We start from the raw sequence: 15416 nt of genomic DNA, 5'->3' as shown, positions 1-15416 counted from the left end.
GCTTTTCTTCTTACCCTTTCTCAGCCCCGAGTTTTTGTGACAATACTGAGGGTGAGTGTTTTCCATCCCCCGCCCAGCGTGAGGAGCCGCAAGGACCTGAAGGATCTCTTTGACATCTATGCCGTGCCCTGCAACCGAGCCGGCTCGGAGTCAGCCCCCCTCTACACCAACCTAACCATTGACGAAAATACCAGCGACCTTCAGCCTGACCTAGGTTTGTGCAACCATGTAATATTTCCCGTGGAGACCTTTCTATCTAAAAACGAAGGTTAGAGATCAACACCCAGACCCTCAGCCTCGCATATGGCGTGCTGTTACCTGCAGCATGGCGAAACACTTCGAGGATTCTTCAAGTTGTCTTAGGGATGGGTACTGTGGGCATCTTAGGCAAGCAAATTCATTGTTGTGTGCGTCTGTTTAGGCATTCCAGAATATTTAATCAACAGAGACTTCCGAAGGTCCTTCTGACAATCAGACACCCTCCCCCACCCATGTTTAAATGTCCAGTAGGTATATGGTGTACCACCAGTGTTCCCCGCCTGTAGGCCGACGGGTGCTCAGCCCCAGGGTGGGAGTTGCCTGCCCTTTGACAAGGAGATCTTGAGTGACCTGAGCAGAGCACTCCTGCTCAACCTCCAGGATGCTTTTCTGAGTGTAAACTGGAACATCTGCCTCCCATGCCCCACTCACCAGCACCACCATGATCACCACTGCTGACGCACTGTAAGCCTGTTAGTTTTCTCTTCTGCTCTCTCTGGAGACTAGAAACACAAAAAAGCAAGAACAAAGTGTCCTCTTTCATACAGTACCTTTTTTATTACTCAAAAACTTACATTGTCCTCAACTAAGACTATTAACCTTTTCACCTCTCGTCACAAAACGTGCATAACTATGGACTAGTCAAGTAGTTGCATTTGTTAAAAAATTAATACACATTATTTTTTAAGAGCAGTTTTAGGTTTACAGAAAAATTATTGGAAAGTACAGAGAGTTCCCATGCACAGTTCACCCCTGACCAAGGCAAGGGTTAAGGGTGCCAGTCCCCCACACAGTCAGAAAGCTACATGTTAACTTTTGGCTCCCCTCGCCCCAGATTTAACTACTAATAGCCTGCTCTTATCCAGAAAAAGCCTTACTGATAACATAATGGTAACAGTAGATTAATACATATTTTATATGTATAGGTGTTATACATTGTGTTCTTATAATTAAGCTAGAGAAAAGAAATTATTATGAATAAAATCATAAGATAAAATACATTTACAGTATTATACTGTGTTTATCGAAAAGATCTGCATACAAGTGGACCCACACAGTTCAAACCCGTGTTGTTCAAGGGTCCACCATACCCTCCCCACACACATATACACGATTTTCCTATTATTATTATCTTGCACTATTAGCGTGGTATATTTGTAACAGTTGAGCAGATGTTGATATATTATTATTAACTGAAGTCCATAGTTTAGCATTCACTGTTTGTGTTGTACATGCTGTGGGTTTTAACAAAAGTATAATGACCTTTATCTACCATTACAGTATCATACAAAATAGTTGTGATGTCTTTAAAAAAATCCCGTCTCCCCTCTTTCCATTCTTCCCACCTTACTTCTGAACCCCTTTTTACTATCTCCATAGTTTTGTCTTTTCCAGAATGTCATATTGTTGGAATCATACGGTTTGTATGTGGTCTTTTCAGATTGGCTTCTTTCTCTTAGCAGTATGTATTTAAGTTTCCCCTATGTTTTTTCATGGCTCAAAAGCTCATTTCTTTTTATCGCTGAATAATACTCCATCACATGGATGTATCACCATTTGTTTATTCATCCACCTTTTGAAGAACATCTCGGTTGCTTCCAAGTTTTAGCAGTTATGAATAAAGCTGCTATAAATATTTGTGTGTAAGTTTTGTGTAGACATAAGTTTTCAACTCCTTTGGGTAAACAACTGGGAAGGCAGTTGCTGGATTGTATGGGCAAGCCTATCTTTAGCCCTGTAAGAAACTGCCAGCTTCTCTTCCAAAGTGGCCAGAATTAAAATGGCCATACCAAAGTTGGTACCAATGTGGGACAACTGGAGGATGGCTGGTGGAAAGGTAAAATGGCAGAGCCACTTTGGAAGAGTTTGGCAGTTTCTTACAAAACTTAATATACTCTTACCATCCAATCCGGCAATTATACCCCTTGATATTTACCCAAGTAAGCTAAAACTTATTTTCACACTGAAACCTGCACACCAATGTTTATAATTACACTTGTGAAGTACAAAACAACAATAATTTTAAGGAGTCATCTTCATTGTCTGTAAAAAATAAAAATGTAGTTATTCTCAAAAACCAAAGTTCACAGTCAGCCTGAAGTCCCCAACTGAATGTACAGTTAGTTCTCCTTTAATACCCTGAGCTCCTAGGCTTTGAAGATCACTGACCTAGTTCTCTCTTAGTTTCTTTTATTTCTTCATCGATTCATTTTTTATTCCTTCAACTGTTTGAAGCCAGGAATAAGCACTGAGTTTGATGGCTTGTGTAGACAGATGAGTGAAGAGACTAATTCCACAACACCATTATCTCCAAAACGAACTTTGTGAAAAATTCCGACTAGCTCGTCCATGTTCTGTGGGTGATTGTGTTTCAGATTTATTGACCAGAAATGTCTCAGACTTGGGATTGTTCATTAAGAGTAAACAGCAGCTGTCAGACAACCAGAGGCAGATATCTGATGCCATTGCTGCTGCAAGTATCGTGACAAATGGCACTGGGGTCGAGAGCACATCTCTGGGCATCTTTGGGGTTGGCATACTCCAGCTCAATGACTTCCTCGTCAACTGCCAGGGAGAACACTGCACTTACGATGAAATCCTCAGCATCATCCAGGTTTGTACCCATTCTGCATGCATGTATGTGTAAAGCCTCTGACTGTTCTAATCATTTTCTGCTAAACATACTGTTTCTATACTTCTTTCCAGAGCTTTTAAGTCTGGGGCAGAAACAGAAGGGTTTCATTAAATGTCAAATATATGCATTCTTATTTAACATACAGTTAACACAGATCACAAGCCTTCTCTTGGTGACTATTATAAGGGATCAGTACATGATTCCTTCTTGTTGTTCTAGCACACATAATAACAAATAGTCTAGGTTTTCAGCCTCTTTGATCATTTAGCAAATATTTATTAGTTCCTCCTATGGGCCTGGCTCTGTTCCAGGACCTGGGATATAGTAAATAAGATCGCGTTCTCGCCTTCACCTAGTGGGTGAGGCAGACAATAAATAAAGAGAGAATGTAATTTCAGGTATTGATGGATTCTGAAAAACTCAAGCAGAGATTGGGAACGTAGTGATGTGAGAGGCTGAGAGGAGTAAGAACAGGCCACCCTAAGGAGGTGACAGTGGGGCTGAGCCCTGAATCAAGAAGCCGCGTGAAGGTGTGAGGAAAGAGCATTCCAGACAGGGAGTAGCAAGCTCAAAGACCGAGGCGAGAGCGAGACAACGAAAAGGCTGGTGGATAGGAGCCCCTTGAGCTAGAGGCACAATGGTAGACCTGATTCCAGACAGGTGGGCAGGGGCCAAGTCATCTGGGCATTTTAGGCCATGGTAAGGAGTTTTGACTTCAGTCCATGTGACCTGGGAAGCTATTGGAAATTTTTGAGCAGGGGAGTAACAGGATTTGATTTATGTATTCAAGAGGTCACTGCGGCCCCACTGGGAAGTGAGCTGTGCTGGGAATGAAGTGGAAGCAGAGAGACCGGGTAGGAAGCTGTCCCAGTAGCCAGGCAAGATATGATGATGGCTTCCTCTGGAGGGTGGTGGGACACTCATTTGGGCCACGCCACCTGCAGCGGAATTGGTCTGGGTTTTCAACCTCCCTTGTCAACCAATTGGGAATCAGTGGATTTGCTGCCCAGCTGTTGATCACTGGAAATGCTAATGATGTAAGATTATGATCCCGTGGTCTGGTGCTCACTATGCTACCACTGAGTGGGAGCCCTGTACCGAGTGTTCTCTGTGACTCATCTCATTTCATCTCTCCCCAGATCTCTAGTAGCTGCTTATCCCCATGTTCACCTGGAACATGCTGATAACCGTTTGTTTTCATATAAATCAGCCTTATCCTTTTCCCTCGCTTTCCCCTTTTCTCTTAAATAAATACGCTTCGTATAATAAACGCACATATAATAAATGTTTTCTTTGGGACTAAAACACTGCCTCTTACCACTACGTAACGAAATTAGTTCAAATATTTAGTTTAGATGTTTCCTGATGAAAACAGAACAGCTTTAAAAAATGATGTGGTGGTTTTTTCCCCTTTGGTTTCCTTTACCTAAATAACACTCTTTTTTTGTGTGTGTCCCTTGCAGAAGTTCGAGCCTAGCGTTAGTATGTGTCATCAGGGCCTACTGTCATTTGAGGGATTTGCAAGGTAACTTTTAAAGTCTCTTTGCCCATCGTTTAAGAATACCTGTTTTCCCCACGCAGGCCTAAGAAAATGTGTTTCCTCTAGGTTTCTGATGGATAAAGATAATTTTGCCTCCAAAAATGACGAGTCACAGGAGAACATTAAAGACTTGCAGCTGCCCCTCTCCTATTATTACATTGAATCTTCACACAATACCTACCTCACAGGGCACCAGCTCAAAGGAGAGTCCTCAGTGGAACTCTACAGCCAGGTACAGAATTCCACGTGTCGTGTGATTTCCATTAAACCTTATTGATGTAACCCTGTCACAAAACCCTGACCCCCGACTCCTTTGAAGAACTTACAAACTATTACGTGTGAAATGCGAGGGAACATGATGTGTGGGAAAACTGCCTATACATATGGTTGTTTTCTTTACTTCTTTTTGTTTTCTTTCTCCCTCCTATCTATACTTAACCCTTATTCTAGGCAAAAAAAAAAAAAAAAAAAGAGTATTTGTTTGAGACTCATAGCTTTTAAATCCTACTTAGTCTGACCTACTCCTACTAAAATTAGATTTTCCCATGGGAAAATTAATCGTTTCACGAAATGCTAAATAAATCAATATATTATAGTGGGAAAGCATAATAGAAAATGCAACAGAATTTCTATGAAGTTAATCCCAAAGTATTGTTTATTTTCATTTGGAATTTGTTAGACAATCAGTCCATCCCTATGGTAACCAACTTAAGGAACAAAAATCTACAAAGACTGTAGACACTGTCCCTACACACTTAAATTCATACAAATGTTCTTCTAAATTCCTAAGGGTCTCTGGGCTAGAAAAGGCACTTTTGACCTAAACACCAACTCTCAATGATCTGCGTGTCAGTCTCCTCTGTTATATCTTCTGCAACTTTCTCATCTATGCTGCCTGTTTTCTGACCTCCTACAAGAAGAGTTAATCAGGAAGAGAAGCTAGGCTAGGCCCAGGGAATATAAGCGTAAGGTTGTGAGGGTGGGGCAGGGAGGGTGTTCACGTATGAGAATTATCATTGTTTACACAAACCCAACAGAGTTGAAGTTCCTTTGTTCTCCAGATCAGTCCAGATATTCCTTAAGCATGGGTCAAACTTCTGTCCCAAAGCTTATCTAGTAATGGAATTTGTATTTTAAACTCTTAATCCTAAAGGACTTTTATTATGAAATGAAGATGTGTTCTTAGAGTAGTGATTTTCAAAATAGAAGTTCTATCAAGGGACCTCAGCTGGGGACACTGAGAGGAGCAAGCAGCAGTGTGGGAGGGTCCCATCCCCTGCCCCCACTGTAGCTAAAGTCGTGTTCTTTTTTTTTTTTTTTATGTTTTTTTATTATATTATGTTAGTCACCATACAGTACATCCCTGGTTTCTGATGTAAAGTTCGATGATTCATTAGTTGCGTATAACACCCAGTGCACCATGCAATACGTGCCCTCCTTACTACCCATCACCAGTCTATCCCATTCCCCCACCCCCCTCCCCTCTGAAGCCCTCAGTTTGTTTCTCATAGTCTCTCATATAGTCTCTCATACTTCATTCCCCCTTCTGAAAGTCGTGTTCTTATGTGCTTTACATATGACCCTCCATTTGCACAGAGAATTCCAAGGTTAAAAAGGAGTTTGAAATCTATTGTTCTGGTTCTAGGAGAAAGAAATGAAGACACTGTGTGTGTGTGTGTGTGTGTGTGTGTGTGTGTGTGTGCGTGCAGTTTGTGTGTTTCTCCCAGGAAAATGAGCAAGGGTTAATGTCCGAGCTTTAATTCCTACCTCACTTCCCTATTTGACCTCCAAGAGGTTTTTTTAACTCCTTAATATTACACCCCAAGTAGAGATCATCAAAGCCTTTGAATGAGGCACAAGAACCCCTCAAATAGACTCACAGACGTGGTTAAACCCAGTGTGATGATCCCTTGTAGTTTATTTCTTACCACCCTCTGCTCTCCCTCAGCCCTCCTAGTTACCTCCTCACCTTCATTCACGGGACAGACCTGGAGTGAGAAAAAGCCCTGTTCTCACCTGGAATTTCCAGCCCTGGATTTCTTCTTCTAGCCCTATGTGGAGGTCTTACTGTCATGCAGACTTTGGAAAGACCTTTAGTCTTTTTGTGCTGAAAAACTATCTCTCCTGCTGTCAGTCGACACAACGGTCCTCAGCCCGGAGCAACATACCTCTAGATACTGAAGCTGCTGGGAGAAGCTCTTAGCCTTGGGAGTTGAGGCCCCAGAATCAGTTCCACCTGGGCAATAGGTCACCTGGGAAGACTGGGTGCTGCATGCTGTGCAATGGGAAGAATCTAGCAAGGACCTCATAAAAAGTATTAAAATTAGAGGAATTCCACTGAGTTTTGTCGCAGCAACTCTAACAGCCGCTCGCCTGCAGTGTTGGATTGCTGTCACCTGGCAGTCGTTATGTGGAGTTTTAAATCAGTGAGTTGGCCCATTCACAGATACATCTGCCTTTTGGTTGGCTTTACCCTTCCAGTACATGGAAATCTTTTAAGATAGTTCGCTAAGAGAGTCTATGGAGGAAGAGGTTGCTGCACACAAATATTACGGGGCTGCCACCCGAGCACGTGTGTCAGGAGCTCTGCTTTCGGCTCCCTGTACAGGGGAGCAAATAGGTATCATCTCACCTAGTTCAGCCTTGGTGCTTCCTGGAGCACTTTCCTGAAGAGGCTGTGAGATAGGGGGTGCGTGTGTTGTGACTGCTGTGGGTATGGGAGAGGGGAGTTTATGGATTACTTGCCTCTGTTCTAGGATGAGACAGCAATGCAAATCCTGGATGACTGCTTGCTTCTACTCTTCTGCCATGCTCTATGTTCACAGTAAAGGCATTAGCCAGCGGCAGAATTTGGGTCTAAATGGAGGAGATTTTATTCTGATTGGATTCATACAAATGTTTAGCCAGTTCATTAAGGAATCAGTGGCCTTGTTTGCTTTGGTCTGCAACCTCAGCCCCTTCACCTCCACTCACGTTTGCCCAGGTAGAGCACTAGCCTGGCTCTCTCGTTTCAGGACGTACCCTGTGTACATCCCTTGAGGGACCAAAGTTGCTGGGAAAATAATCATATGGTTTTGCTATCAAATTTTACCTTCCAGGGGTGCATGGGTGGCTCAGTCAGTTAAATGCCTGCCTTTAGCTCAGGTCATGATCCCATAGTCTTGGGATCGAGTCCTGCATCTGGCTTCCTGCTCAGTGGGCAGCCTGCTTCTCCCTCTCCCTCTGCCACTCCCCCTGCTTGTGCGCGCTCTCTCTCACTCCCTCTCTCTTACAAATAATATATTTTAAAACATTTTTTTTTAACCTTCCAGTAGTACTTAGCTCTGGTAAACACTCTTTCCACCATAATCTGTGCTCTCCCCTAATTCACTGTGGCCTTTGGCCAAAAGGCATGATTTATCTTAGATCTTATACCCTTCTGCTTTAGCCCTGAATGTGAACACTGATGTGTAGAGGCATGTGTTGGGTTTAATTTGATGCTCTGTGTCCATTTTGCTTATCTGGAGTGAATGCATTCATTGATCACACAGGTCCTCCTGCAAGGCTGCAGAAGCGTAGAGTTGGACTGCTGGGACGGAGATGATGGGATGCCCATTATCTACCACGGACACACACTGACAACCAAGATCCCCTTCAAGGTAATGCTTCAGACGTTCCTTAAATCAGATCACAGAGTCATTATCTTCATCAGTCCTTTACATGAGTGACTCTTCCAAATTATACCTTACATTGGTGGTTCTTATCCTGAGCCCATAGACTTCCCACAATGTGTGGGATATGCACATGTTCATTTTTCTGGGGGTTGATATAGAACTTTCATTAGAGTCTCATTCACCAGAGTTTAATAACCATTACCTTAAATGAATTATCTTGTGATAATATTGTTGCAATTTTTGCATCATAAGATTATCATCTTATATATAAAAGGCAGGGGCTTTTTTCCTGCTACAGAAATTAAAAGTCATTTATCCTGGTGCCCCACTGACAAAGACCAACATCATATGTCAGGAAATGATTAAATATTTAATATTATAAAGTAATGAGAATTGGTTCCACCGGGGGAGGTTGGTCACCCAGGAAGACTAGTCTCATTGGATTATTGTTTCAAGTTCTAAATAGTTTATTAGTTCATTGTGTAGTTACTGTCCTCATTCAGGGTGGTTTTGGCTGTGTAAAATTATTTTTCTCTGAACTGTGGCTGGGCTGGGATGGAATACTATTATTTTTGTCATATGCAGAGAGGATAGCTCAAATGCATTTTTCTCTTTAGCTCATTTTCCTATTCATCTCTCTTAAAACTTTTGTACTCTGTATTAAGAAAAGGAGGATTTGAGAACTGTGTTTTACATGCACACATAAATATATGTATATATGTCTTAGTGCTCCAAGTAGATTGATTATGAACTCCTTGAAAGCAGGAAAATATCTTAAGCTTCATTACTTTTGATGCTGTAACAAACACAGTGTCTTTTACCTAAAATGTAATCAATATACATACTGATTTGTTAAATTTGGCACATTAATAGCTGTTCCTTATAAAGTATGTGAACAAAACTCAATATGAGCAGTTTAATGTGTTTATAGAAAACAGCCTGTCATCATGCTTAATTTGAAAATATGTCTGAAAAAATGAAAACCATTTTGGCCAGAATCTTGTGCATACAATTTAGGTGCTTTCTGTGGCTATAAATACTTCTTCTGACACCCTGAACAGATATCTGGACTCTAATTGAGCTGTTCTCACAGGAGGTGGTTGAAGCCATTGACCGCAGTGCCTTCATCAACTCTGACCTGCCCATCATCATATCAATTGAGAACCACTGCTCATTGCCTCAGCAACGAAAAATGGCAGAAATTTTCAAGGTAAGCTATTAGCTAAGAGTTAGGATGGTATCTTGGCCTTTGTCTTGTCACTGTTGTTTCTATATGGAGCCACCATGAACCACATCACAGCTGGACCTCAGCCGTGAAGCACACACAACTAGGGTCCCTCAGACCTAAGAAATGAGGGTGCCCTGGGAGCTTGGGCTCCCTCTTGAATTGTCCACCTTTTCAGCTGAAGTGATGAAGCGTTGTTCTGTGGTCTCCTGACTATTTCCAGAAAGCCTTAGGAGATAAGAAGAGACTGACTCTCCAGTGCTTCTGATACCACAAATCAGACATGCTAAGATGGCACCTGTCAGTTGAAAATACCTCAGGGCAAATAAATGAAATTATCTTGTGGCTAACACTACAGATATGGGGATCCACGCTGGCAAAGAGCTTAGACTAGCCAGAACAGTCGCTATGTTAACACTTGGCCCTTCCTTATACAGGTGAACTATAATGCAGACAGATTGAGGTCAAATATTCCATTATGTTTCCCCCTTCCTCCACTGATTGAGGCATTTATGGAACTATGGCTCTCAGGCGGAGAGAGGGGCATAGCCAAAGGAAAATGTCCCCAAATACTTATGCCAACAAAACTAATCAGCTTTTCATATTGCCTTTCTTTTGAGAAACAAACTGAGGGCTTCAGAGAGGAGGGGGGTGGGGGAATGGGATAGACTGGTGATGGGTAGTAAGGAGGGCACGTATTGCATGGTGCACTGGGTGTTATACGCAACTAATGAATCATTGAACATCAGAAACCAGGGATGTACTGTATGGTGACTAACATAATATAATAAAAAAAACATTAAAATAAAATAATTAATTAATTAATTAATTAATTAAAAGAAAAGAAAATAATGGTCTCAACTTTTCTGATTGTATACTCCATCAGTAAAATACTGTAGTATGTATTCCTATTGTATGTTTATAGTCTTATTGATACTTTATATACATATCCTACTTATTAACATATTTTATACATTAATTAAAACATGCAAAAATAGACTGTGAAAGAGAATAACATAGAAAGGGTGAAGTAAAGAATAAGTCTTATACTATTATTTATTAATGATACAAAAACCCTTTTTGCTCTCAGAAAAAAATTTTAACAATAAATGTATTATTTATTTATTATCTAAGTTTTTAGTGGAAGTAATGTGATTGAATACGTTCATTATTTTTGAAGTTTTTTCTTTTTTTTTTTAATGTTCAGTTAGCCAACATATAGTACATCCTTAGTTTTTGATGTAGTGTTCAACGATTCATTAGTTGAATATAACACCCAGTGCTGAAATTTTTATGATTAGTGACTTGTACATCTGGCTTTAGGTTTAGTTTATTATTTCAGTATTTGATTGGAACAGCTAGAGTCATTGATAAAGACACCTTACAGAGAAATATGTATGCGGATGGAAAGGGGGTGTCATTAGCTGCTCTTGCCAAATCATGGTACTCATTTCTCAATTCCATTAATGAGGCAAAGTCACATTAAACACTATTAAGCTTCCATTTTTTTTAAAGATTTTATTTATTTATTTGACAGAGATAGAGACAGCCAGTGAGAGAGGGAACACAAGCAGGGGGAGTGGGAGAGGAAGAAGCAGGCTCATAGCGGAGGAACCTGATGTGGGGCTTGACCCCAGGACTCCGGGATCACGCCCTGAGCCGAAGGCAGACACCCAACCGCTGTGCCACCCAGGCGCCCCTAAGCTTCCATTTTTTTAATTAAAAAATAACTAAAGATAGAAATTGCCATATTTTCTACCTTCACCCCAATGGATCGTCTTGACCTTACTCCTACCACCCATCTCCTTGAGGGATACACATTCCCCTTTAGAGGCTAGTGCTTAGAAAATCTTTGTAAGAAGGGTGTGTGCAGTTCTTTATACTAAATGGTGGCAGATCTCCCCATTACCTTTCATCTTTGTTGCCACTCCCTAGCTACTTGAAGGTTTATGTCCTTTTGACTTCTTACCCACATCTGGAATGGATCATATTCTACAAATCACAGCCTCTAACTGAATCTCCTTTTCTTCTTTAGTCTACCAGACCCTAGAGCGTTTTCCTAAACAGAGCTGGCCCCACCTGGAGAATGGTCTAGACTACTCCTCCTGACCTTCTAACCGCCTCCCTTCCTTCCAATAAGAGAGTGTTGGCAGGGAGGAGGGACACCACTTCTTTCCTACTTTCTCTTCCTAGGATTTGTAGAACCATTCAACTGAGCCGAAATATCTAGTTGAATAATTCAAGCATAGGTGAAAGGCACTGATTATGTGTTTTCCTTTATTCTTTGTAGACTGTGTTTGGAGAAAAACTGGTGGCTAAATTCCTGTTTGAGAGCGATTTCTCAGATGATCCAATGCTTCCCTCACCTGACCAACTTAGGAGGAAAGTGCTTCTTAAAAATAAGAAGCTCAAAGCCCACCAGACACCAGTGGATATCTTAAAGCAAAAGGTATTCTCCTCTCATTATAGAGGCTCTGGGTGTGCGATGTGCCCAAAACTAAGAAATCAATGTTATTCCGACCTTTCAGATGACCTGCAGGGCAACCAGTTTTTGATGATTGAGTTTCCTGGGATGATAAGCTTGAGTTTTGGTTTTCCCTTTAATAGACTAATAAAGATTGTCCTCCCACTCACCTAGACTTCTATTTTATGAGATTAATTTCCCAGGTAGAATGTACCTTGTTGTTTAATTTACTCTGAGAGAAATAATATGTGACTCTTGTCTCTGGACCTGGACTTCATAGCTGTCAATCCCACAGTGGTCCTCTTTAGGTAAAGCCCCCTATAGAGAAACCCCCACTACACACCATAGGGATAGCGCTTGGACAAGGGGCTGTAACTCCTGAAGTGAGGAGTGGAACCCCAATACCAGCAGCCCTGTGGTCCCAGCACGGAAGTTGATGTTTCACTGTGGCATGTGGGCTCCAAAGCACTCCCAGACCTGCCTCCCCAACAGAGATCGACCCCCAAGTATCCCAAACCTGCTCGTGTAGACAGCCTTCAGCCCAAGGATCCATGAAAAACTTTAGGTCCAGGCCCACTGAGTTCATGTGCCAGGTTGCACTTATCCCAGAGAATGACAGCTGCCAAAATTCTTTGTCTTACTTAGGGCTTTGTCTTTATTATTGGGCCCAAAACACCACTTTTAAAACTTAACAACAGCCAGGAGTTGCCACATGAAGCTCAGTATACTGGTACCATTCCAGCAACAGGGACAGTCCAGAGCTCAACCTAGGTCATGGCTGATGGCTCTTAATTTCTGTCTGTGCCATCACCTCCAAGCCTCCAGGCCCTACTCTGCTCTTGCTTCAGTGGGTTCCAGAGAACAGAGAAGTCAGCAAAAGGATTCTATGAGTCCAGCAAATTTGGAACCTTTGTCCAAGGTCATCAATAAAAAATCTCAAGTCTAATTGAGTCAAGTGTCCAGCTTGACCTAGTTGAGTAGTCAGTTTGGAACAATCATCAAATCTAAAAGCCCTAATTTGTAGAACTTGCAGGTGAGGGCCTGAGTTTAAAGTCCAGTAATATATAACGTGATACTGGAGAAAGAACATTAGGTGTGGAGCTAAAATACCAGTTTCTAGTGTCTGGCTCTGTCACAAACCAGCCATGTGACCATGGGCCAGTCAATCTCTCTAGGCCCTTATTTCTTCATCTGTAAAATGGGAATGTTAAGGTAACTAGCTTCACAGGACCCTTTGGACACTAAAAGCTCACAGAATCTTTCCCAAAGTAAATCATGGGACCCCTGTCAGAATTGCAGACCACTCTGTAAACATTTCATTATCCCAGTTCTCAGACTTTATTTCCAGTATTTCTTGCCATTCTAGAACATTACTGCTTCCCTGAGGGGTCCTTAAAGAATCTTCCCTCTACTAAGTACCAGGGAGTTCCCAGATGGTCCAGTTCACCTGCAGTAGGATTCCAGGCTGCCCAAAGTCCAGGCTGAGTTAGAGGTCTACATGATATCACCTAAAAATTCAGTGATTCACCAAATGCAAATGACTTCAGATGCCCTCAGGGTGGGAGAGGAAGGTGAGGTCAGAGGCACCATCATCTTTAGACTTACCTTCTGAGCAGAAAAACAGATATTTACAGAAAGGGCCCCAAACCAATCCAACCAAGAGATCCCTACTGATCAGATTTGCCCTAAATGGAGTGGCTCAGGATTACCACAGGTCCTGTAGAAGTGTGGTCATCAAACTTTTTTTGCTTAAATATCTCAAAAAATTTCGGAAAAACTGTATTTCTCACACATTTTTCCCCTTTTATATATTTTCAGGTTGACATTAAAAATTTTATCACATGTTTAAGTAGTTACAAAGGATATGTTTTCAAACACGATATTTATAATGTATAAATATAGATAACATAAACTGTATACCAAATAATGTAAAAAACAGTCCTCATTGTCAAAGATATCAGCCCAGTCATCCAGATTATGTTTGGTCAGAAAAAGTCTGACTTAATTTTTTTTTAATTCAAATAAATATTATAGTATCATTCCTATGATAACCATCTCACTTTTAAATATTAATTCTAAGATGGATGGATGAACAGACAAAAGGAAGGAAAGGGAGGGAAGATAGAGACAGAGACAGGGATGGATGGATGGATAGATACATAGATACATAGATAAAGTCATGAAGCCTTGAATGTACTTATTGCCTGGGTGAAATAAAATGCTCCCCTCCTTAGTTTTTCAGGACTCTAAGGAGCTCTGGATTCTCAAATGACCCTTTGCTACCTTGGGTGGTTTTCACCTCATGTCATGTATCAGAGATTTTTTTTTTTTTTTTTGTAAGCGAGAGTTACACTTTTCTCTTATTAAGTGAGAGAAAAGCAATCATGACAAGAGCGTGGGGAAGAAAGAACCAGGAGACCATACACTTGTTCGCAGGCAGTCCTATTTTTTAAAGAGTAGACATAAAGGTTAGAAACCTTGAATCTAGAAATTGATTCCTTTAAAAATATATGAAGCTGCACATCCCTAGAAGTCATGTGTACCCCGGGAGGTACACAGTTCGAAGATCGCACATAGCTCTTGGACAGGAGTTGCAAAACCAGCCATCTTCAGGGGTCAAGCAGAAGCGTAAATACGAGGGGCCAGCTGGCCGTAGGACAGTCAGAAGCAGTCAGGATGGGAGTGGAGCACGCATGCCCTTGTAAATGAACAGCTCTAATTACGTTCCTTCTAAAACACTGCGCCAGCCAAACCCAGTCTGGAGGGGAAGTCAGCCCTGAGGGCCACCAGTTTGAGCCCTCGGCTAGGTTTACCTGTGTCCAGGTCAGGACTCTCAAAGCTGCTCCAGAAAACCCAGCATTTGTTTGAGTTCCAGAGACCACAAAATCTATGCTGATGGGCTTTGTTAGGAAGTCTTGTAACTACAGTAGTAGCATGTGTTCCCTAATGCCTGGCCCTGCACAACGGCTGCATCAGTAACTGACCGCCCAGCATGGGGTGCTCGTTCCTCCACAACACTGTCCCTCCGTGCTGCTTTCTTTACTCAGCAACTACTGCCCACTCGTGACTGCCAGGCAGACGCAGCTGCCCTGCGCATACCTCTGTGGCCTTCTAGACGTGGTGGGATGTTGTAGCTGTTGCCTTTCCCATTCTTTGCCAACATTTGCAGTTACTTATGCAGCCTCCAATTCACAAATGAATGCATCGTGCTCATCGAGAAGTCTTCTTTATGTTGAGCCCAAATCTTCCTTCCTGTTCCTGCTGCTCTTTGGCACTCCTCCTTCCCTCTGCAGCTGCACAGACCAGTTCCATATCTAGAGAGCTAGCCTGTGTCTCCCACCAGCTTTTCTCTTCTCCAAACTAAACACTCTTGTTGTGTCAACTGTTTCTCACAGGATATGGCTGCTCAGACTCTTTTCTCTCCATTAAGAATGTTTGGGATATTCTTAAATGTGTGGATATTCTTGAATGCAATCTTAAGATGTGATTTCTGGGACAAGTCAATACTCCAGATAGAGGTCTGACAGCGCAAAGAAGACATTGAAGCCATCACCTCTCTTAACTTGGACTTTATACCTCAGTTAATGCAGCCTGGAACTGTTCTCACTTTTAAAATTCTTCAGTGCACACTGGGCTCCTGT

At 41.9% G+C, this 15416-nt stretch overlaps 1 protein-coding gene across 7 annotated transcripts in view; it reads left to right on the top strand.

The window, feature by feature from the left end:
* Positions 1 to 15416, top strand: part of PLCE1 (phospholipase C epsilon 1) — a 303155-nt gene that overhangs the window by 245549 nt on the left and 42190 nt on the right. For all 7 annotated transcript variants that reach the window (XM_087862892.1, XM_087862890.1, XM_045810048.2 and 4 more), the window contains exons 13-19: positions 78 to 214; positions 2634 to 2872; positions 4357 to 4418; positions 4500 to 4665; positions 7964 to 8071; positions 9180 to 9296; positions 11602 to 11760. In XM_087862892.1, the coding sequence (XP_087719018.1) occupies positions 78 to 214; positions 2634 to 2872; positions 4357 to 4418; positions 4500 to 4665; positions 7964 to 8071; positions 9180 to 9296; positions 11602 to 11760 (988 nt within the window). The remainder of the gene's footprint in view (positions 1 to 77; positions 215 to 2633; positions 2873 to 4356; positions 4419 to 4499; positions 4666 to 7963; positions 8072 to 9179; positions 9297 to 11601; positions 11761 to 15416) is intronic.

The sequence above is a fragment of the Ursus americanus genome, chromosome 6 (assembly GCF_024610735.1).
Source record: "Ursus americanus isolate L20-20 chromosome 6, mUrsAme1.1.p, whole genome shotgun sequence".
Classification (NCBI taxonomy): Eukaryota; Metazoa; Chordata; class Mammalia; order Carnivora; family Ursidae; genus Ursus; species Ursus americanus.
This window is presented reverse-complemented; position numbering and strand designations above follow the sequence as displayed.